Source organism: Podarcis filfolensis (genome assembly GCF_964270895.1).
Source record: "Podarcis filfolensis genome assembly, chromosome: 10".
NCBI classification, from domain to species: Eukaryota; Metazoa; Chordata; class Lepidosauria; order Squamata; family Lacertidae; genus Podarcis; species Podarcis filfolensis.
In genome coordinates, this window is record NC_139612.1 from 63,363,652 (window position 1) to 63,388,360 (window position 24,709).

At 46.8% G+C, this 24,709-nt stretch overlaps 1 protein-coding gene across 3 annotated transcripts in view; it reads left to right on the forward strand.

Moving 5' to 3' along the window:
* Positions 1-24,709, forward strand: part of GYS2 (glycogen synthase 2) — a 48,400-nt gene that overhangs the window by 12,299 nt on the left and 11,392 nt on the right. For all 3 annotated transcript variants that reach the window (XM_083572764.1, XM_083572762.1, XM_083572763.1), the window contains 5 exons: positions 290-475; positions 12,937-13,081; positions 17,762-17,879; positions 19,997-20,117; positions 21,487-21,593. In XM_083572764.1, coding sequence (XP_083428890.1) covers positions 290-475; positions 12,937-13,081; positions 17,762-17,879; positions 19,997-20,117; positions 21,487-21,593 — 677 coding nt within the window. The remainder of the gene's footprint in view (positions 1-289; positions 476-12,936; positions 13,082-17,761; positions 17,880-19,996; positions 20,118-21,486; positions 21,594-24,709) is intronic.

A 24,709-nucleotide genomic window follows, 5' to 3' on the forward strand; every position in this document is an offset into this window, starting at 1 on the left:
AGTGAGAGTTCTGGTTTGCAAACGTTCTTTGGAATCCAAATATCCATCACGGCTTCTGAGGCTTCTGATTGGCTGCAGGAGCTTCCTGCAGCCAATCAGAAGCCGCGCTTTGGTTCCTGATCTTTTTGGATGTTGAACGGACTTCCAGAACAGATTCTGTTCGACTTCCAAGGTATGACTGTAATCACATAGCTCTCCCTCGTGACTTTAATAAAACAGGTGTGCTTTTGAATGTCCTTCATTCTTTAAACATGGCTCAAATACCACTTTACTTTCTATTTCTTTCCAGCTCTCTGATCAATTTGAAGACAAGCCCAACATCATTGCCCACTTCCATGAATGGCAAGCAGGGCCTGGGCTGATCCTCTGTAGATCCAGGAAGATCCCAGTCGCAACCATTTTCACAACTCATGCAACCTTGCTGGGAAGGTACCTGTGTGCAGCGAGTATAGATTTCTACAACCACCTGGACCAGGTAAGGAAGATAACATTGTCTTGCATTCCCTTCTGACCACAAGTCACTGTTGGTTTTGCCAGCTGTCTTAGGGTGGAAGTTACCTGATCACGGGGCCTAGAACAACACCCTCATAAGCCAAGGTTACATTATATTATTACTATGGCAAATCAACATCCAAAACCTTAATTAATCGTATTATAAAATCTTCTGTCCCTGTACCAAATTAGCATTAGCACTTCACACTGAATATTTTCCAAAGCTATGACTCAGTTCCAGTAACCACTCTATGGAATCTACTGTCTCTGTAATTTCCTTCCCCAAACTCTTCAGATTGTCAACTTGTATGTTAAAGTTCCAATTTTTGCATTTCCATTTCTCTCAAGTTGCTGGATAGTTTTTCTGCTGACTGCCTATCAATATTGAACATAGAATTGTATATATCATAGCAAAACAACGATAGGTAACTGTCCCATATGCCACAATTTATTTGGTAGGCAAAAAAAAAAAGCACATTTCTGTTATTTTTTTACTGCATCAGTAAATATTTTAATAGTTCCACAAACTCTTTCATATCTCCAACACTGGTTGACTTTCTCTGTGAAGACCAAACAGGAAGTCTCCTTTCTACTTTAAAGAGGGACAGCTTTACCATTATGCAAAGCGAAGCTGTTGCCCATCCAGTAGAAGGGGTTTTTTTTAGGAGTAGCACAAAGGTTTTGGAGGACAGTGTGCCAAACTGCCTGCCTTGCACCCCCTAAGCTTGCTTTCTCCCATGTCAGATGGTGGAGTCTGCTACTCTGTCACAAGTATTGCAATAAGATTCATTTTTCCTTCGGTACATGAAATTGCAGAGGATGTCATTTTGTGCTTTGTCTATCTTGGATAGAAAACTCTGTTAGGATAGAAAAATCAGTTGCATCTCTGCATCAGGAGCTGTCGTGGCAGTAGCACAGCTCTGGGGAAGACAATTCCAGGGCTTATTTCAAAGCAGGAAAGATTATGGGGTGCCAGAGGGGTTGTCAGATCTCCCCTGCTCTGGGTAGTGAAAATGAGGTGTCATTCAGGTTTTCTTGCAACAGATTAGTTCAGAGGAAGTGTGGGAATGAGGGAAATTAGCAAGGAGAGTCTGGGTCCTTCTTTCCTTTTCTTTGATGGGGTTCCTGCTTCAGACTAGCAGTTTAATGGTAACATTTCTTTGCAAGATTGGATTGTTTGCCTTTATAATTAGAAACCAAAGGTTGCATTTCAGCTGGCTGAAGATCTCTTGTTGAAGTTTTACCAGTTGCATCCATGCAGTCAAAAGAAAGCACCACTAAGTTCAGTTACTTCCAGGAAACTATACGTAGGATTGCAGTTATGCTTGTCCTTATACATTGCATGTAAATACTGCTACTCTTTGGTGTGAGGGTTACAGGGTAGATCACAATGAGTTACTGCACTTCAGAAAAATCACAGCCACCTCAATGATTGGGAATAACTAATGGCCCAACGACATACAATGCAGAAACATGGCAGAATTTTGCGTATCCAGCATGTTTTGATTTGAAGGATGTCAGAGGAGTGTTACATCATAGAGGAACAGGCGTTTTTGATTCACAGGAAGCTATAATTATTTATGCAGGTCATTTCCTTCCAACTCATCCTTCACCAACATTGTGCCCTCCAGATGTCTTGGACCATAGGTGCTAGCTCCCTGGGTGCCGAGCACCCACAAAATTCCCCATGAAGGGGCCAGGCACCCACAAATTTCAGTACCGGGGCCATGCACGCTGCATGGCACCCACAGGCCGGGCACCCACAGTCACAGGGCCACGCTGGCCCTCCGTCTTGGACTATAATTCCTATCAGCCCTAGCCAACACAGCGCTGATGGGAGTTGTAGTCCCAAACATCTGGAAAGAATCAGATTGGAGAAGCCTGCACTGACTGTGATCTGATGCCACACAGCTTTGGAATATTCAGTCTGGAGAACTGCAAAGCCTCCAAGAATTCCAAAGGTGCCCAAATATTCCCAATATTAAACTGCATGTTAGTGATCAAGTCGAAAGTCCTCTAACTGTGGGGGGCTAATGGGATTCTACAGATCGTGGATGGCGTCTACATGAACGGCTGACATTTAAAGGGTATTAATACAGGAAATGTTGCCAGTTTGATTCCCACCCCCCTCCTCATAGCTCTTCCACAGATACTTACAGTGCACTAAAGCTCTTTCCGACAAATGCTAACATTTCGTAAGAGATCAGCTGTCTTAATGAGGGCGTCTTTGGCTGTGAAAAGGTCACCGAAGCCCAAAAGCTCAAGGAGAGGGTGGGGGTGGGAGGGTGGAAGCAGAAGGCTTGATCTCCAAAACACTCGTGAAAAAAGACAATGCAGATGGGCAGGTTCGTAGGAGATTTCCTTACTGCTGCCTCTTGGTAAAAGACCATTAAGGTCAAGTGAGTGATTTGTCCATTACTAAAAGACTCCTGGTCCCCAGGGCATGCTAGTTTGCTCTGACCTTTTTTGGGGGGGAACAGACATTTCTCAAAAGGCTTCTTCTCGATTTCCCGCTTCTGAACTCCAGACGCGTCGCTATGGGCCTCGCCGCTTGTCTTTTTAAAGACGTACTAGAAAGCAGGGTGTTTGATTTGCTTAAACAAATGCATGCGTTCCCCATCTGCTCTCAGAAGGGGTCAACGGAGGCAAGCTAGGAAGGTGGTGGTAGCAATCACCAGAGTATTTTGGTGGTGGGGAGGGAGGGAGGGTCACAGGCCAAACACACTGAAAGCCTCACACATAAGAACAGTCTACTGGATCAGGCCAATTTCCCATCTAGTCCAGCATCCTGTTCACATAGTGTTTAACCAGATGTCGCAAAGGGAAGCTGGATTCGAGCACCAGTAGGGTTGCCATATTCCAAAAAGTAAAAACCAGGATACCCTGAAAGTTATTGAGCTTCTTTTTAGGAAGACCCCAGAACAGTTGAGCTTTTTTTTATTTTAGGAAAACCCGAAAGTTGTTGAGCTTTCTTTTATGAAAGCGCCAAAAAATATATATGCAACTTTTCAGTTTGCTTGCCTAAGATCCAGGACAAACTGGTATGCCCCGCGGAGGACCTTAAAGTCCACAAATTACAACGCTTTGGAGGTCCCGAGCCTCAAGGAGGTTAGATTGGTTTCAACTAGGTCCAGGGCCTATTCAGCACTGGCCCCGATGTGGTGGAACGCTCTGTCACAAGAGACTAGGGCCCTGCGGGACTTGACATCTTTCCGCAGGGCCTGCAAGACAGAGCTGTCCCGCCTGGCCTTTGGTTTGGACTCGGTCTGACCCTTATGTCTTCCCACCCCTTATGGCCTTGATTTATCGGCTATTTTAAAAGGAGGCTGCATTTTAAAATTGCATTTTAACCTGTATTTTAAATTAGTCCCCCCCCCCTCTTTTGTACTGTTGAGAGTGTATTAACTCGTGGTCTGTGTGTGTGGTTTGGGAGCTGCACGGTCAGGGGAAAAAACAATGCTGTCCAAAGTTGTAAAGACTGTGGAGAGAATAATTGGGTGCACTCTTCCCACCTTGGATCAAATCTATGCTTCCAGGTGCCATAAGAAAGCTGCAGAGATAGCACAGGATAGTGCGCACCCCAGAAATGATCTCTTTCAGCTTCTGCCTTCTGGAAGAAGGTACAGGTTTATAAAGACTAGGACTAACCGCCTGAGAAACAGTTTCTATCCAAATGCGATTTTGGTTCTAAACGCAGTGTAAGGTAGTCTCTATGTGAGTATATTGTATTCAATTATGGGGTATCAGAGTTGTTAGGGGCTAACCAGGCTGGGATAGTTGGGATAGCAGACTTGTTGGTTTTTGAATGTCTAATGTAGATTTTTTCAATTTCATTGTTCTGTATGGGACAATGACAATAAAGATTGTCATATTGTATTGTATCGTATAAGGTCTGAACAAGGGGACCTACCCACACATAGCTGCTTGTTCACAGCTGTCCTAAAGCTAGCGTTCTTCCACCTTGATTCCCCAGATGTTGCAGGACTACAACTCCCATCACCCATGACTCTTGGCTAAGATGGCAGGGGATGATGGGATTTGTAGCCCAGCAAGATCTGGGAGCCCAAGGTTGAAGGACACTGTCTAAGCAATTAGAGCCTTCTGTGCCATTGAGGATCCTGTGACCATACGGAGCAGGCGCACTCCTAGACCTATGGCAAACATCCCTTTTCAGACATTTGGACTTGACATACACAGGTGACAGACAGGCAGGGCCAGTGTGGCACTCAGCATCAAGGGAAAGGAGTCAACACACAAAGTGGTAATTCCTTCTCCTGCACACATTCAATGTACTTGGTGGGAAAGGTCTAGAAAGACTCATGTACAGGAGCTTCTCCTGGACCTCCCCACTTCAGGTTGCAGCTGGGGGTGACAATGTCAATAGAAAAGAGACAGTCGCGGAACTGAGAAATTGCACAAAACAAATGAAATACCGTGATATTCACAGATGAGTCCTCAACCCTTTATTACTGTGCTTTGCTTTCTTCACGTTGGGCTTTGTTTAAAACTTGCCATTTTAAATTCAGTATTAGAAACTGTACTTTTCAGTCCTCAATCCTTTATTACTGCGCTTTGCTTTACCTAGGTTGAGCAAGGATTATAATACTTCCGAATTTTGGGGGGGTTCTATCCCTTTTTTTTTTGAATTTTGGTCATTTAAAGTTTATGATTTTTCTATTTCCTTCTGAGGAAACTGAATAGTTCAGTGAAACGAGGTTTGTAGCTGGCATCCCGTTAAGGCTTTGTTCAATTTTAGGTTTTCCTAATTTTTTTCCTTAAGCTTTTTGATTTTTATTATTTAGTTTATTTCCACAAGATAATATTTCTACTCAATTAGTGTGGTGTAGTGGTTAGGAGCGGTAGTCTCGTAATCTGGGGAACCGGGTTCGCTTCCCCGCTCCTCCACATGCAGCTGCTGGGTGACCTTGGGCCAGTCACACTTCTCTGAAGTCTTTCGGACTCACTCACCTCACAGAGTTTTTGTTGTGGGGGAGGAAGGGAAAGGAGATTGTTAGCCGCTTTGAGACTCCTTAGGGTAGTGATAAAGCGGGATATAAAATCCAAACTCTTCTTCTTCTTCGTTTCGGGGGTGACAATGTGGCTGAATTCAGATAGCCCCTCTGGTTGAACTTGACAAAGACCTTTCTCTGCAATGTTGTTGTTTAGTCGTTTAGTCGTGTCCGACTCTTCGTGACCCCATGGACCAGAGCACGCCAGGCACTTCTGTCTTCCACTGCCTCCCGCAGTTTAGTCAGACTCATGTTTGTAGCTTCGAAGACACTATCCAACCATCTCGTCCTCTGTCGTCCCCTTCTCCTTGTGCCCTCCATCTTTCCCAACATCAGGGTCTTTTCCAGGGAGTCTTCTCTTCTCATGAGGTGGCCAAAGTATTGGAGCCTCAGCTTCACGATCTGTCCTTCCAGTGAGCACTCAGGGCTGATTTCCTTCAGAATGGATAGGTTTGATCTTCTTGCAGTCCATGGGACTCTCAAGAGTCTCCTCCAGCACCATAATTCAAAAGCATTCTCTGCAATATATATATATATATATATATATATATATATATATATATATATATAAAAGTGTTGGGAGCAACTCTCTAGGCAGGCTGAGGGTGCTGCATTCATTTTTTATTTTTCTAAAGTGAGGGCTTTTAAAAGCCTCCTTAGAATTATTCCGCAGCGCAGCTCAGGGGGTCTAGTAATTGGATCATAAGCCTTTCACTTCTAGGTCAGCAGTTCAGAGCTGTTAAAGACCTAAAGCCCATTAGAGGTTGAGAGAGCTATTTAGTGGCATATGTTGGATTGCTCCATTTCTTTTTCACTGCCCTGCCCCCTGCGACCAAGAGTGAAGATTCGTGGCTCTTCCAAATGACAACCGACTAAGGAGGAGCTTGTAGGAGGAATGTGGAAAGTGAGCAGTGAATGATTAGACAGTGTCTGCCCACCTGCATTGCTGTTAGCCAGTACAGTGGTACCTCTGGTTACGAACTTAATTCGTTCCAGAGGTCCGTTCTGAAGCTGAAACCGTTCTTATCCTGAGGTTCGCTTTCGCTAATGGAACCTCCCAATGTGTGCACACTTCCAGCGCGCAATTTTCGTTCACATCCTGGGGCAAAGTTCACAACCAGGAGCAGCTACTTCGGGGTTGGCAGAGCTCGTAACCTGAAGCGTTCGTAACCAGAAGCGTTCGTAACCAGAGGTACCACTGTACTGTGTAACAGAGCCCTGGGATAAATAATGAGGGGAACAATGTCCTCCTTATCAGCTTCCCAGAGCATTTTGCTGGCTGCTATTGCTCAGAGAATAAAATAATAATAATAATAATAATAATAATAATAATAATAATAATAATAATTTATTTATACCCCGCCCATCTGGCTGGGTTTCCCCAGCCACTCTGGGCGGCTTCCAATAAAACACTAAAATACAATAACCTATTAAACATTAAAAGCTTCCCTAAACAGGGCTGCCTTCAGATGTCTTCTAAAAGTCTGGTACAGTGGTACCTCGGGTTAAGTACTAAATTTGTTCTGGAGGTCCGTTCTTAACCTGAAGCTGTTCTTAACCTGAAGCACCACTTTAGCTAATGGGGCCTCCCATTGCTGCCGTGCTGTCGCTGTACGATTTCTGTTCTCATCCTGAAGCAAAGTTCTTAACCCAAGGTACTATTTCTGGGTTAGCAGAGTCTGTAACCTGAAGTGAATGTAACCTGAAGCGTATGTAACCTGAGGTACCACTGTAGTTGTTTTTCTCTTTGACATCTGGTGGGAGGGCATTCCATAGGGCGGGTGCCACTACCGAGAAGGCCCTCTCCCTGGTTCCCTGCAACTTGGCTTCTCTCAGAGAGGGAAGCGCCAGAAGGCCCTCAGGGTCGGCAAACTTTTCCACTGGTGGGCCGGATCGCACATACGCACACATGCACGCCGCTCTTTCCCCGCTGGCTTTCAGAGCTATTGCAGGGGAGGAGGAGGCGTCTGCTGCTTCCTATTGGAGCTTCCTGCAGCCAATAGGAAGCCGTGGCTGTGTCCTGGAAGTCAGTCCCCACACGGAGCAAGTGGTGCAGTGTGCCGGTTTAGCTCCGCACAGGGATTGACCGAGCAGGCGGCAAGGGCCGGGGGCCAGTTTAACGGCCCCCTCAGGCCGTATCCGGCCCACGGGCTGTAGTTTTCTGACCCCTGAAATAGATGGACCTTTCATATTATTGACAGGATAGGGTTGCCATATTTCAAAAAGTGAAAATCCAGACACAAAACACAAAGTTGTTGAGCTTTATTTAGTTTTGCCCCAAATTGTTGAGGTTTCTTCCCCCCTCCAAAAAAAAGTCTCTTTAAAAAATGAAAAGTTTTTCAGCTGTTTTTAATTAAATTCACACACACAAAAATGGACACTGTTTACGGGGGCAGAATACCGGCTATGTCCAGGAAATTTCAGACATATGGCAATCCTATGACAGGCGAACTCAAGCCTGGGGCAGGTCTTGAACCAGCAATCTGAGCTGGGAGTTTAAGGCTGTGTACTTCCAACCATCTCTGGCCAAAGGATAGCGCTGCAAGGAGACTTAACCACTCTGTAAACTCTCTTTCACCAATAGTCTAGGTCGAGTCAGATGCTCCTCTCTCCCTCATATAAATGTTCCTCACTTGGTTTGAGAAACCAGGAGTGTGGTGGCTGATAAGCCAATGAACTACTTTGCCTTACCTGCAAAAGAGTGGGTCTCTGACATATTTTTTACATGTAGGGTAGCTGTCGCTTAGGCACACCCCAATTTGCCTCCAGTCATCTAGATCGACTGATGGCTCCTTTGCCTGTTCTTAACTTTAGGGGGGGGGCGTGATCATGTCAAAGCTGATCAACTGGCCCTTCAGCGCCGGCTCAAGTAGTCTGTGTTAAAAGTTAGTAGCCAGAGAGGGAAAGCACACAGCCAACCAAGAGATAAAAATGAGTGACAGAATTGTCACAATATGTCAGGACATTGCTGCAGGCAGTGTTCGAAACTCCCATTGTTGTAGGCTCATTTTGTGACAGGGAATTGCTTGATTTCATAAAATTTATACAGCCCTTGATTGTAAAACAACAACACCTCAAAGAGGTTTACGGAACAATAAAACAATAAAATGGAGAGAGAGAAATCACAACCGTATTTTAAAACATACAAAAAAATACTAGAACAGATTAAAATCACCTTAACTTTCTAAGCATCTGGTTAGGCTTGTCTAAACACAAATGTTTTTAGCAGGCGCCGAAGGGAAGACGCCTGCTTGATTTCAATAGGCAGGGAGTTCCAAAGGGCAGGGTACAGTGGTACCTCAGGTTAAGAACTTAATTCGTTCTGGAGGTCCGTTCTTAACCTGAAACCGTTCTTAACCTGAGGTACCACTTTAGCTAATGGGGCCTCCCGCTGCCGCTGCACAATTTCTGTTCTCATCCTGAAGCAAAGTTCTTAACCTGAGGTACTATTTCTGGGTTAGCCGAGTCTGTAACCTGAAGCGTCTGTAACCCGAGGTACCACGGTTTTATGTAGCACCTGCAGTAGTAATACAATGATGTTTACATTCATTGTAAGTTGCCCAGACACTGCCTGGTGTTAGGTGATATAACAACAACTCCCAAGAGCATGAATGACAGGAGCACTCAGTATAGTCACGGGCTGGAATCAAGCGATGGGGTGAGTCATCAGAAAAGTGTAACCCAGGGGTCGGCCAGGTTTATCTTGCCTGGGCCGGATCGGTCCCGCAGAGATCCCTCCGTGGGCTGGATCACAAGCACGCGTGAGCACGTGCCCCCGTGATTTCCAGCACCACGGAAGCGAGTCCCAGGGCCGCACTGTGCCATTTTAGCGTAGCACGTGAGCAGGCAACTCAATTTGGGGGTGGCTCGTGGGCCAGTCAAATGACCTCTGTGGGCCATTTCCGGCCCATGGGCCTTAGGTTGGTGACCCCTGGTCTACCCAGTTGTACTGTCTCATCTGATAAATTCCAATCAACCTGTCCTTCAACTCACCATAAGGCTATTAGAACCCATGGATCTTGGACTAGGCTGCCAAGAGGGAGACAATGAGATTTCTCTCACAACCTTGCAGAGCAAGGTCAAAGGCTAGACATCATGTATGGCCTTGGCAAAGGGTCATCGCTGGAATTCATAGGGGAGGCAAATAATGGGAGGAGAAGGAATTGTCTGGTCTATAAATGGAGACCTGTCTTCTACGGATAAATAGGATTATAATGGTGCGTCTTGATGCCTAAATCTGCTCAGAAGAAGCAACTGGCCCCCAGGATTAGGGGTGATTGATAAATTCAATTTCTGTTAATTCCAGCGTGAACTGACCTGGTCTGCACCTCCTGCGCTAACGGGCAGATCGGAACCTGCCGCCTTCGCACTACTATGGATTTTGTGGTGCCATTGTGGGCTCAGAAGGCAAAGCAAAGTGCATTGGGACACATATTTTAGGATGGAACGTGTTTAGAACTGTGTACAGCAGTACCTCGGGTTACATACGCTTCAGGTTACATATGCTTCAGGTTACGGACTCCGCTAACCCAGAAATAGTACCTCAGGTTAAGAACTTTGTTTCAGGATGAGAACAGAAATCGTGCTCCATCGGCACGGCAGCAGCAGGAGGCCCCGTTAGCTAAAGTGGTGCTTCAGGTTAAGAACAGTTTCAGGTTAAGAACGGACCTCCAGAATGAATTAAGTTCTTAACCCAAGGCACCACTGTATACAGAGAAGATGGAATGTGCATTTTCTGATAAAATACTGATCCATCCCTAACAAAACATGAGCCTTTTTGTGTGGCCTTGGGATGCTCCCCAAGCCACATACCCTCTCTGCAAGCCATGCCCCCTCCCCGACCTCCCCCCTCCCCGCCAAGCTGGAATGTGTCCTGGAATTGTGTTAATGGTCTTTGCTTGCCTGGTGGAGAGAGAGAGAGAGAGAGAGAGAGAGAGAGAGAGAGAGAGAGAGAGAGATATTTAACACCACAATGGTAAGACTCCTGTCCATTGCTCTTTCTACCCCCCACCCCCATGTTGCCTCCAGATGGTTGCCCATGTTGCAATGCGGGAGTCTGAAAAAGGTCCCCCACCCTGATTTTTTATTATTATTATGATTTTTTAAAATGAGAATATTTCAACTGAACAAAATAAAATAGAAACAGAAAGGGGGGGAGAAAGGGGGAAAGGTATATTATATCACTGTACAGTGGTACCTCTGGTTGCGAACGGGATCCATTCCGGAGGCCCGTTCGCAACATGAAAAACGCACAACCCGCAGTGGCGTGTCTGTGCATGTGTGGGTTGCGATTCGGCGCTTCTGCGTATGTGCGAGCAGTGAAACCTGGAAGTAACCCTTTCCGTTACTTCCGGGGCGCTGTGGGACATAACCTGAAAGAATGTAACATGAAGCAAACGTAACATGAGGTATGACTTTATATGCCAAGATCTACAATTCCACATATGCTTATCTAGTATATAGGTATTTTATTGTCACCCAAATACATATATGGTTATTTATAACCTACTTATTACTTTTAATAAATGCATTCCAAATATCACTATACTTGTCCATACAGCGTCTATGTCTGCAAGCAATCCATTCATAAGTTGCGAGTGTTGCCATATCTGCAATCCATTGACTAAAGGGGGCCATAGGTTTATCTTTCCAGTGCATCAATATCAGTCTTTTGGCCATAGCAGGGGCACAAAAAAATCCCACTTACATTGTACAGTTGTCAGATTCCATACATTAGGTACGTAATTCAAAAGAATATTTTGAAAATGTCAACTATTTCCACACAGTCACGTTTATACAAACCGATACTTTCTCCCAAAATGTAGTAAGTGAAGCACATTATAAAAACAGGAGTTTCAAAAAAGCATTATCCTTATTACCCCAACACCCCTGATTTAATCAACTGTCTGTAATTTTAAAATTGCTTCCCTGGGGGGGGGGGGGAAGCTTACATAGATTTTGCATCAGATGTCATATGGCACTGGAGAAATTGAAGATCCTCTCCAGTCTCAATCTTCAAGCTGGCTATTAATGTCCTGGATAGGAGAGTTGTGGTCTAGAACGTCTCCCTGACCTTGACCTTGAGGGAACCACCCATGGTCTCCCAGCCATAAAGGATCACTTAAGACTAAGAGGATTGCAATTCAACTGTAATCATTGACACCTTATTAGAGTTAAGAATTGGTTAACATTGTGGAGATTTGGCTTTTGCGGGTGGAAAACGGGTGATGACCATTTGAACTCTTAATCGAGTGCTCCGACATCTCTGTTGGGGTTCCACCACGTCTAATCTCCATGCCCTGTCGCCTTCCTTTCCCCTTTGAACTTTCTGTGTCAATGCGATAGACTTGCCCAAGCACTTGTTGACCTCATTTCTAAGATGCCCTTTAGATGTTGGGTGACTTGGTGAATTAGAATTCATCCAGAAAGCTCACATATTGGAGGTCAGGCATACCATCTCAGCTAGAGGCACAGTTTCTGGTTCAGAGATTTTCCTTTAAATGTGACCCCCCAAAAAACAACAACACCCCACTACTCTGGCTGAATAACTTGCCTGTACACTTAGGCCATTTGTGGAGGTACGCCCACCATCTGACAAAACGTGTTCTCCCTAGCAGAGAGCACGTGTTGCGGTGGGGGATACAAGCCACCCCAGTGTTGCTGGGCGCATTTGTGGAGTGACCCAGGCAGTGAATTGGTTAATTGGGTCGCTGGGGAGAATTGCTTGTTGCCAATTTTGAAGGAGGGGTCAGAGGTTTTAAATACTGGACGCCCAACTTTGGGCGTCCTCTTGGCTGCTTGCACCGGATCACCCGCCCACCCTCCCTGTATTGGGGGGGGGGTTGTTCGCTTGACCTTGCTATGCCTGTCATTGGGTCATCTGCTTTGAGGCAGGGGCCTGGTAGGAATTTTGTCCATTTGGCTGATTGGCTGGTGCCATTTGGTTTTTGCCTCCTGCGTAGCAAATCGTCACAACTTGTAAGGTTGGAGGTTAGGCATTGGTTCAAATTGGTTGGTGGAGGGGTAAGTGCCTACCCCTCCAATGGTGGTGCGGAAAGGGAATTCCGTTAAAGGAATCCAGGGGCTTGCCATTCTTTTCGTCCTTGTCCCTGGCATCAGACTTGGGCCGTGCAAGCCACCAGAAGCATGAGGGTGAGAAGTGAGGGACTGAGGCCCAGCTTCATTTTCTCCCCAAATTTGTTTCCCTCACTGGCTTCCGCTGGAATCCAGAAGTCAGTTCTGTCCCTGGGCAAGGCCAGATAGTCAGAACCAATGCCTAAGCAACCACTCACTTGTGTGTATTTAAATAAAGTTGTGGCCAAAATCGTGCCAAAAAACCAAACCAAAATTGATGTGTGATGTGTGAATTATTGGGGGGTGGCTTGGGGACCTTGACACACAAGTAATTCTTGTTCTCCTTTTTGCTGTCCAACAGTTTGACATAGATAAAGAAGCAGGCGAGAGGCAGATATATCACCGGTACTGTATGGAACGGGCCTCGGTGCATTGTGCCCATGTCTTCACCACAGTCTCTCAGATAACGGCCATAGAAGCAGAGCACATGCTGAAGAGAGCAGCTGGTAAGATCAAGATGTCGGAGGGGAACTGGTGCCGAACGCTTGCCAAGAGTCGGCAAATTGAGAAAGGCTCTAGTTTTGCCATACCCTCTTCCCCGCTGAGTCTTAGAAGGGCAAGGAAGTTGGCAGGCAGTAACAACTTCCAGAGTGGCCAACTGAGGTTGGGGGGGGGGGCAATGCCCTGTTTGCCTTGATGGACCACCTTCTCACTGAGTCGGAAACTGACAATATTCTCTGTTTAAAGCACTGGTTGAATGAAGTCATTGCACATGGTTAAGCCCAGGTATATGGTGGTATTTCGTGAAGATGGAGAGGTAAAAAGGTAAAGGACCCTGGATGGTTAAGTCCAGTCAAAATCAACAATGGGGTACGGCTCTCATCTCACTTTTCAGGCCGAGGGAGCCGGCGTTTGTCCACAGACAGCTTTCCAGGTCATGTGGCCAGCATGACTAAACCGCTTCTGGTGTAATGGGGCACTGTGACGGAAAGCAGAGCACACGGAAACGCCATTTACCTTCCTGTTGCAGTACCTATTTATCTACTTGCACTGGCGTGATTTCGAACTGCTAGGTAATAATAATAATAATAATAATAATAATAATAATAATAATAATAATAATTTATTATTTATACCCCACCCATCTGGCGGGGTTTCCCCAGCCACTTTGGGCGGCTTCCAACAGAATATTAAAATACAATAGTCTAGTAAACATTAAAAGCTTCCCTAAACAGGGCTGCCTTCAGACGTCTTCTAAAAGTCTGGTAGTTGTTTTTCTCTTTGACATCTGGTGGGAGGGTGTTCCACAGAGCGGGTGCCACTACCGAGAAGGCCCTCTGCCTGGTTCCCTGTAACTTGGCTTCTCGCAGCGAGGGAACCGCCAGAAGGCCCTCGGCGCTGGACCTCAGTGTCCGGGCAGAACGATGGGGGTGGAGACACTCCTTCAGGTATACTGGACTGAGGCCGTTTAGGGCTTTAAAGGTCAGCACCAACACTTTGAATTGGCAGGTTGGCAGGAGCTGGGCCAGAGTGATGGGAGCTCACCCCGTTGTGGGGATTTAAACTGCCGACTTTACAACCAGCAAGCCCAAGAAGCTCTGTGGTTTAGACCATAGCGCCACCTCTAACCTTAAACAAGATGAGGTTATTCTGTAAATTAGGATGGTTTTTGCCTGACGTTGCCCACCTCTGCAGCAGTGGTTGGTGGGAGAGGGCTGATCACCTGACCTCCATCACCCGCATCACTGCTGCTTAGCAGGAGGGGTAGCCGCAACGCCACCGCAGTGCAAACACTGCAGGAGTAGCACCAGTTTGCACCACACCAGCCTCCCCATTTGTCTCCCTCTACCTACTGGTACATACCTACTGGTACTGCTACCTACAGGGACGTGGGTGGCGCTGTGGGTAAAACCTCAGTGCCCAGGACTTGCCGATCGAAAGGTCGGCGGTTCGAATCCCCGTGGCGGGGTGCGCTCCCGTTGTTCGGTCCCAGCGCCTGCCAACCTAGTAGTTCAAAAGCACCCCCGGGTGCAAGTAGATAAATAGGGACTGCTTACTGGCGGGAAGGTAAATGGCGTTTCCGTGTGCTGCGCTGGCTCGCCAGATGCAGCTTGTCACGCTGGCCACGTGACCCGGAAGTGTCTCCGGACAGCACTGGCCCCCGGCCTCTTAAGTGAGATGGGCACACAACCCTAGAGTCGGACACGACTGGCCCATACGGGCAAGGGTACCTTTACCTTTACCTTTACCTTTACCTACTGGTAAGCAGCATCAGTAAGGGCTGTAGGAAGTCAAGTGAGAGCTGGTGCTCTCTTTCCCCAAGTGATACTGCACTCCTAGATTAATCTAACTACAGGTGAGGCTGACTCAATCTTGCAGACCTACAGAGGACCCCTGTGTCAGAGATGCATGTCATTCTGCAAAGTTGCGAAATTTGGCTGTTGGTCAAAGAAGGGGTTTATGATCTCTGCCGTAGTAGATCATTAAGCCTGAAGTCTACACAAGGGCATTGCGAGCAAAACAGCTTGTGATTTGCAGAGTTGGGAGAACCGTACCTAGAGGTACAGGGGTACATCCGGTTACTAACTTAATTCATTCTGGAGGTCCATTCTTAATAATAATAATAATAATAATAATAATAATAATAATAATAATATTTTATTTATACCCCACCCTTCCCGGTTCAAAAACTGGGCTCAGGGTGGCTAACAACAAATTTAAAACACTTTAAAACACTTAATTATAAAAGCAGCATAAAATACAGTATAAAAACATGAATAACAATTAATAAAAAATCAATTAGATAATCCCAGGGCTGGCTGGCTGAATTGGTCCTCTTTGGGCCAGCGAGGAGGCCAGGGGAGAATTAGCTGTGGGGTCTCAGAGCTGGTGATCTTCATAAAAGGGGAGGGGGAAGGAAGAGAAGGGAAATAAAAAATCGGGCTGAATTCAAATTAAAGGCCAGGCGGAATAGCTCTGTCTTACAGGCCTGATGGAAGGAGGTTAAATCCTGAAGGGCCCTAGTCTTATGGGACAGAGCATTCCACCAGGTCAGAGCCATCACTGAAAAGGCCCTGACCCTGGTGGAGGATAATCTGACTTCCTTAGGGCCCGGAACCTCTAAACTATGGTTATTCATGGACCTTAAGGTCCTCTGCAGGGCATACCAGGAGAGGCGGTCCCATAGATACGAGGGCCCTAAGCCGAAAACCGCTTGTAGCATGAGGTGCGCTTTTGCTAAACCCACTGTTTTTTTTGGCTTTGAGGTGCGCTTTTGCCAAACCCACTGTTATAGGAATTCTAAGGTCTTATATATATATAAGACATATATATATATGTCAGGGAACTGCCATCGGCTCAGGGGCGAGAGGGGAAAAGCCGGGTGGATTACAGAGAGCCCCCAAAGATCGTGGGAAGCAGCACCTCCTCAGTGGAGGAGAGTAACCACGCCTCCAGTGGAGAGGAGCTTCAGGGCTCGGAGGAGGCGAGACGGTGCCAGGACACCTTGCCTGGGCAAAGCGGGGAGGAGAGAGGTCCTCCATTACCCACGCCCTCCCTGCGCAGTAGGCTTCCGCGCCGAGAGTCGAGGCGCAGATTGGGCGTCAACAAACTACTCTGCTGGGGAAGGTTTAAGGACCGCCCACTCACAGATTCTGCCAGTGAATGAGCGAGCCACGGAATAGTGGCGCTCTGCATGGTGAAGGGATTTTGGCACCAATAACGAGGCTTTACAGCTGACTAGGGAGGCATTTACCTGATTGCTCTCGAGTAACCCCCTGATATCCTTACAATATATATAAATAAATGTTCATAAATGTACAAGGCAACACACATGCATAAGTATTGTGTCTAAAACAGTACAGGAGAGCAATCCTGAAGCCATTTTGTCTCTCCCAAATTGACCTCCCAAATATTTCTCTGCAAGGAGGAAGGAAATGGGGAAAGCTTTCCAATTGTCTTTGGACCGTAGGGGCTTACACCTCCCTTTAAATATAGTCTGGCAAGTATCTGTTAAGCTGAGCACACTATCAATATGCATAAGAGATTCGGGAACTAAATATTTACCATCTCAAAGGAATGGCCAGGCTACTCAGAAAAGGCAATCAGATAAGGCATTATCACGTATTGGCTTTGAGTCCTTTGTTCCTGCACTCTTAATGAGCGTCACGTTCTGGGGGAAGGGGGGTAGGAAATACTCTCCAGTGACAATATGTCAGCTGGCTCTCCTGCTTCTATCTCCCCTCCCCCTTCTCCTAACACTTCCCAACTCTTCTGTTCGCCTGTCCCTGAGCTGTGAACTTCCTCAAAACCCTGCTATAAATCAATACTGCCTTCCTCTTCTCCATAAACACACAAGACGTAACCGGCTGTACTTTTGAAAAAATAAATATTCATTGTATCGAATTATAGATTTCAACAGAAGTTTCATAAAGTTCAACGGAAAAAGCAGAAGACCCAGTGGATCAGTTCATTCTCTAGTCAGTTCATGCATGAGGTCCATACATGTATCTATTCCACCTGTCTGTTCAAAGAGTCCAACAATCCACATGAAAGGTTGTTACAGTTCCACAGAATCCTTTCACAGAATCTAAGACAAGGATTTCCGGAATATTAGCCTTGTTTTGCCATCCTAGGCTTCATCAGTAGAACAGGCTCATATGTAATATTATAGGATAGTGGATCTTATAGCACAGTAGTGGCAAAACAAGGTTAATATTCCAGAAATCCTTGTCTTAGACTCTGAAAGGATTCTGTGGAACTGTAACAACCCTTCATGTGGATTATTGGACTCTATGAACAGACAGGTGGAATAGATACCTATACATGTATGGACCTCATGCATGAACTGACTAGAGAATGAACTGATCTACTAGGTCTTCTGCCTTTTTTGTTGAACTTTATGAGACTTCTGTTGAAATCTGTAATTTGATACAATGAATATTATACCTTATTTATTCAAAAGTACAGCCGGTTACGTCTGGTGTGTTTATGGAGTATGTGTTTATTGAGTATAGCATTGTTGTTTTTTTGCCTTCCTCTTCTCCTGCATTCCATCCATCATTCCTCCTCCATCTCTCCCCCTTGAGTCCAATCCCTGACACCTGTCAAGAAAAGAGGGAGACCCTGTTCCTTCCACGTCTTTCAGATCTACTCAGCTGCTGCTGCTTTTCCTCTTCTTTTGCCAGATGTTGTCACTCCCAATGGGCTGAACATTAAGAAATTCTCCGCAATGCACGAATTCCAGAATCTGCACGCCACCTGCAAAGCTAGGATCCAAGAGTTTGTTCGAGGCCATTTCTACGGGTATGTTCAAAAAAGGGACAATTGGGTTATTCCAAAATGTTAGGGTAGACCTTGCCCCAGACACCCAAAACCCCATTCACAGTTTATCTGTGGGACTGGGAAACAGCCTTGCTAGCAGACAGAGACGCCAACTTGGAGAAGTGATTGGGGGAGCTGACGTCACGTGTGTGACATCAGGACGTCGGGGGGAGCTGGGGGCAGAGCCAAACGGCTCAACGGGAGTGGCTCCTCCTTCACTTCCTCCTGGTGTTGCCACTGGTGGGAGGCCGCTTTGACCCTCCATCCCCTCCATGACAGGGAGGAGAAGGAGCTGGCCGCTGGAGGCATGTTTCACTTGGCTCCGTACCTTTGGGTCATTGGGGGCCCCAGCCCCTAACCCAAAAATATAGGGAGGGGGCCAAAAGGGTTTGGCCCCTAGGTACTGGCACCCCTCCTGGCAGGATTGCCAATGTTTGACTTCAAAGATCCTGAGATCTGAAGAAGGATGAGGGTGGAATGTGAGGTGGGCCAAGGGATGAACTTCATTAGGCCTACTGATTGGGGGGAAGGGATTCAATCCAGTTAACATTTAAAGGCAAATGCACCTAATTCACACTTTCCAACACAATTGTTGTCATTTAGTCATTTAGTCGTGTCCAACTCTTCGTGACCCCATGGACCAGAGCACACCGGGGACTCCAGTCTTCCACTGCCTCCCGCAAACTCACATTCGTAGCTTCGAGAACACTGTCCAACCATCTCGTCCTCCGTCATCCCCTTCTCCTTGTGCCCTCCATCTTTCCCAACATCTGGGTCTTTTCCAGGGAGTCTTCTCTTCTCATGAGGTGGCCAAAGTATTGGAGCCTCAGCTTCACGATCTGTCCTTCCAGTGAGCACTCAGGGCTGATTTCCTTCAGAATGGATAGGTTTGATCTTCTTGCAGTCCATGGGACTCTCAAGAGTCTCCTCCAGCACCATAATTCAAAAGCATCAATTCTTCGGCGATCAGCCTTCTTTATGGTCCAGCTCTCACTTCCATATATCACTACTGGGAAAACCATAGCTTTAACTATACGGACCTTTGTCGGCAAGGTGATGTCTTTGCTTTTTAAGATGCTGTCTAGGTTTGTCATTGCTTTTCTCCCAAGAAGCAGGCGTCTTTTAATTTCGTGGCTGCTGTCAGCATCTGCAGTGATCATGGAGCCCAAGAAAGTAAAAGCTCTCACTGCCTCCATTTCTTCCCCTTCTTTTTGCCAGGAGGTGATGGGACCAGTGGCCATGATCTTCGGTTTTTTTGATATTATGCTTCAGACCATATTTTGCGCTCTCCTCTTTCACCCTCATTAAAAGGTTCTTTAATTCCTCCTCACTTTCTGCCATCAAGGTTGTGTCATCTGCATATCTGAGGCTGTTTATATATCTTCCGGCAATCTTAATTCCAGTTTGGGATTCATCCAACCCAGCCTTTCGCATGATGAATTCTGCATATAAGTTAAATAAGGAGGGAGACAATATACAGCCTTGTCGTACTCCTTTCCCAATTTTGAACCAATCAGTTGTTCTGTATCCAGTTCTAACTGTAGCTTCTTGTCCCGCATAGAGCGGGATATCAAATCCAAACTCTTCTTCTTCTCTTCTTCATCTGGGCTTTATGTTCTTATTGTTAACAACGGCTATTATTATCTGATTAACAGACTAGTTTCATGCTTTAATGGCTTCTAAGCAGTGCACAGTTTTAAATAAACAATGAAACAGTTCCATCCAAATGCTAAAAGCACCCATATTTATAATACACAATAAAGTAAGGGCATTTAAAAGCATTACAATTAATAAGTAAACAAGCAATTAAAAAACCCCATCAAGTTCAGGGGACTGCTTGCCCAAACAGGTGTGTCTTCCAGAGCCGGCAGAATGCCAATGCAGATGGTGGCTTTCATATTTCAGCCAGGAGGGCATTCCACAACACTGGTGCCATCGCTGTGTGTGTTCTAGTCAAGATTCACGTAGATGAGAGGTAGAACAGGAAACCTGCAGCGTTATTGCTGTGTCAGTGACCTTCAGTCGGCAGCACAGTTTACCATGAGCCCTCTCTGATCGACCACTTGACCCAATTTACGTTTGTTTGCCCTTGCTTTCAGACACCTTGATTTCAACCTTGAAAGGACTTTGTTTTTCTTCATTGCTGGGAGATACGAGTTTTCAAACAAAGGAGCCGACATGTTTTTAGAGGCCTTATCAAGATTGAACTTCCTCTTGAGGGTAAGAAAGAATGCAAATTCATGTGAGGCCGCCTTAGTCTGTTTCCCTCGCCTGCTCTGACTGGCAGCTGTCCTCCGGGTCCCATAGACAGAGCACGATGGATCGAGTTGGCATCTGTCTGTGTCCAGAGGCAATGGAAGAGTGCAACTACCGTATTTTGGCTCTATAAGACGCACTTTTCCCCCTTCAAAAATTAAGGGGAAATGTGTGTGCATCCTATGGAGTGAATGCAGGCTCCTTGGCTTCAGCGATAGCAACGCGAAGCCTCCAAAGCGCAGAGGGAGAGCTCCCCCCGCGCTCCGGAGGCTTCGCATTGCTTTCGCTGAAGCCGCCTGAAGCCCATGGAGCACAGTGGGAGGTCCCGCTGCGCTCCGGGGGCTTCAGGCAGCTATCCGCAAGCCTTCGGAGCGCAGCAGGAGTTCCCGTTGTGCTCCGAAGGCTTGTGGATAGCCGTCTGAAGCCTGGAGAGTGAGAGGGGTCGTGCATGCCGATCCCTCTTGCTCTCCAGGCTTCACTTCGCTGCAAAGGCGCTGCACAGTTTTCCCTCTCTGCGCAGCACCCTTTCAGTGAAGCAGGAGGAGAAATGGAAGGGGCTCTGTTTCTCCTGCCACTTCACTGAAGGGGCGCTGAGCAGAGAGGGGGAGATTTTTTTTCCCCTGTTCTCCCCCTCCTATGGTCTGGTGCGTCCTATGGTCCCGTGCGTCCTATAGAGCGAAAAATACGGTACATTGCATGTGAGAATGACCAAATACTTTAACAGGAGATGCTGGGGACTGCCACTGAGATTTCATGCATGTACTTTATGGGTTCTGCCTCTTTGCAAAGCTCAACAAGGGTATAATACAGACTCCCATATGTATAGTGCAATGGATTTCCACAGTTTTTGCCACTTGGCTGTCTCGGATGCAGCACACACATAGTCAAATCTGATATGGATGGGCTAAGGGAAGACTCATAGTGCAATGGAAGAGCATCCGATTTTTGCATTGGGACTATCCTTAGGCCACACCTCCTATTCCTAGGCCACACCCCTCACCAGCTGTGCTTTACATCCTCCATGAGTGTTTTTGCCTGGCTGGAATGTGTCTTTGAACTCTGATAATGCTTCTTGCTTGCCTGGATGAATATTCTTTGCTCCGCCCACTTTGGCCCCTTGCAACAGGAAACAGTGTCATGTGGCCCCTAGGAAGCTGACCAGAACAGAATGCGGCCCTTGGTCTGAAAAAAGGTTTCCCAACCCTGGCGTCAGTGGTCTTTCGGATAACGTGGTTCCAATTTAGGTCTTTAAAGGTCAAACAAGATGAGCAATAAGGGGAGGGCATTGCAAAAAATCTCTCCCTGTTGAGATGGGCATCTTTTCTTCATTCAGGTGCACAGGAGCGATGTCACCGTCGTGGTGTTCTTCATAATGCCAGCAAATACCAACAATTTCAACGTGGAAACCCTGAAAGGCCAGGCAGTCCGGAAGCAGCTATGGTAAACCTCTTTCTTTCTCTTTTGGTGCGGCAAAGCAAAAGAGTTAATGGCAGGAGCGAGCCAGCAGTAAATCACACTGAGCAAGTTGAAGTTAACTCTTTATTAGCAAAAACAGGATCTGCACAGGAGTGCCAGTCCTAATGAGCAGAGCAACTGATCTCTAGCAGGTCTTGCCCCCTTGAAGCAGGAGCCAAGATTGAAGGTCCTCGCCTCCCCACAGTCGCCTAAGCCCCCTTCTCTCCCAGGTCCCCTCCAAGCAATCTGAGACTCTGCCGGCGCACATGTTTCATACTCTCCAACATTTCTCCAATGAAAATAGGGACGTCCCATTCCATAATGATAATTTTACTATTTATACCCCACACATCTTACTGGGTTGCCCCAGCCACTCTGGGCAGCTTCCAATATATATAAATATAAAGACATAATAAAACATTAAACATTTTTTTATTAAAAAAAACCACTTCCCTTTTCAGGATTGCCTTCAGATGGCTCAGGAGTCGAATAACTCCATACCCCCCAACATTTCTCCAATGAAAATGGGGACGTCCTAAGGAAAAGTGGGACATTCCGGGATCAAATCAGAAACCAAGATGGCTTCTCTAAATCAGGGACATCCCTAGAAAATAGGGAGACTTGGAGAGTCTGCTGTCTCTGCTCCTCCCCTCTTCATGCCTCTCCTGGTTCTGGGCGACCAAGGGGGGTGGAGCTTGTTGCAGCAGGAGCGGGAGGAGGCACCCATGAATCTTTACCAGCCGCACTCATCTCTGCGTCTTTGCCTCCCTCCTCTCCTGCTTCTGAGTCTGGGCTTCCCTCTGCCACTGACTTCCCCAGCTCACTAAGCCCTGTTACGTCTTCAGCTTCCAACACCTCCTCCTTCCAGTCTTCTCCCTCTTCTTCCTCTGACCACTCTGCATTGTCCCACCACCCATCCCCTGGCTCTGAGTCTTCTTCCTTTGGGGGTTCCCCGCTAGTTCCTCCCACCATTCCTCTGTGTCCAACCGGTCCATGACAGTCCATGACTGACTGGTTGATTAATGACAGTCCATGACTGATTGATTGACTGATTCTGGTGTGTGAAATGGCTGGTGGGTTTCATGTTTGCCAGAAGGGTGAACCTGACCAAGTTAGGTCCTTTAATTTCAGGAGGTCCGTTCTAAGTAAAATATAGCTGCACACCACCCAATTTATTCTATGAAATATCTGGCAGCTGACCCAGGGCTTGCTCAAGCTGTGGTTCCCAGCTTACGCTTATTGAATTGTGTCAATGCCCACACACCTGGATCAAGACCCGGATCTGATGCGCAGTTTGCAAAACTAGGGTGAACCCCACTGTGTCTGCAGTCATTAGGCAGGAAGGGGAATTTTGGCAGGAGGAGGGAGAAAAAAAAGTTAAGAGAAAGAATGAAACAGGAAGGAATTTGGCAAGAGGCAGTTTTGCTTCTGCATCACAGTAACTCTTGCCATTTCTGGACCATGTATCCAACTTGCACTAGGTGTTTTTGAGACTGCCGCCTTGTGGTCTGATAAAGTAACCACACCCTTCTCTTTTAAACGTGTTCCAAATGAAACACAAAACCGTGCGTCCGATGCCGAATATCTCATTGGGGAGCTGCAGTTGTATGGTGTTTCCTCAGCGGGAGAGATACAGAGATCTCTCCGCAATAGGAAATACATTTTCTTCCCCTGCCCCACAGCTAATGTCCTTGTGTGGGATGAAACTGCAATTCTGGAAGGGTGCAGGCGGGGCCACATATGCACATGCGAGTTTTATATGCACAGGTACAAGCTTAGAAATAGCTATTCAAATTAAATAGAAAAACAATACCTGTCAACACAGAGGGACGCGGGTGGCGCTGTGGGTTAAACCAAAGAGCCTAGGACTTGCCGATCAGAAGGTCGGCAGTTCGAATCCCCGCAACGGGGTGAGCTTCCGTTGCTCGGTCCCAGCTCCTACCAACCTAGCAGTTCGAAAGCATGTCAAAGTGCAAGTAGATAAATAGGTACCACTCCAGCGGGAAGGTAAATGGTGTTTCTGTGCGCTGCTCTGGTTCGCCAGAAGCGGCTTAGTCATGCTAGCCACATGACCCGGAAACTGTAAGCCAGCTCTCTCGGCCAATAAAGCAAGATGAGCGCCGCAACCCCAGAGTCGGCCACGACTGGACCTAATGGTCAGGGGTCCCTTTACCTTTACCTGTCAACACAGCAGGGAAAGCTGCAGCCAGGTGGATCGGTATGCCTTCTTAGTCTGCTGCCCTGGTCTCACTGTTGATGGGGGACTTCAGAGCCTCTCCTGTTTTTCCTTCTTATCGTCTGTTATCTTTAAACTAGACCTTGAGTAGAGAACTGTCCTCTGTAAAGCATGACACAGCCACCTTAGAGGGTCCAGGGAGTGATCTGAAGGCTGGCAGGATCTTGAGATACCTTGCAGTAGGTGATTTGGGGACAGTGGATTTGTGACCTGCTAGGAGTGCTCGTGTTTGCTTACCTCCATCTATTGGCATATTTGTAAATAAAGCAACTATTACAATAGGGATGTGGAGCCTGTGTCCCTTGCTGGACTACAGTTCCTCTCACCCTTGACCATTGGCCATGTTGTCTTGGGTTGATGGGAGTTGAGTCCAACAACATCTGGAGGGCCATGGGTTCCCCAAAAATTGCAACACACAAAAAATGTCATAGATCTCTAGTGTTCTCTTCCTTGCAAAGGAAGCCAAACCCAGGCACTGCTGCCCCTCGAACATTTCTGCGATCAGCGGAACACAACTTTGCTCACCCAAATGCCCTCTAAATGTTGTTAGATTCCTCCTCCCAGCCAATATGGCCAATGGTCAGGGGTGATGGGAGTTGCGTGGCAGGTTCCCGCCTCCCCCTGGTGGAAATAACGACACATGACACAAGTATTTAGGTTAATGGGCTAAAAAATGGCCACAACTTTATTGGTTACAGGTGATGAGCGGTATTGGCTTAGGCATTGGTCCTACCAACTATCCGGCTTCAGCCTGTTTGCTTAAAGTCCGGGAAGGGTTAACCACCAGTAGGGGGAGTCCGGCTGATGCACATCAACCAGGAACTCCCCCAGGGTCACCGCTTAGGGGCGTGCTTTAGGCCCTCAC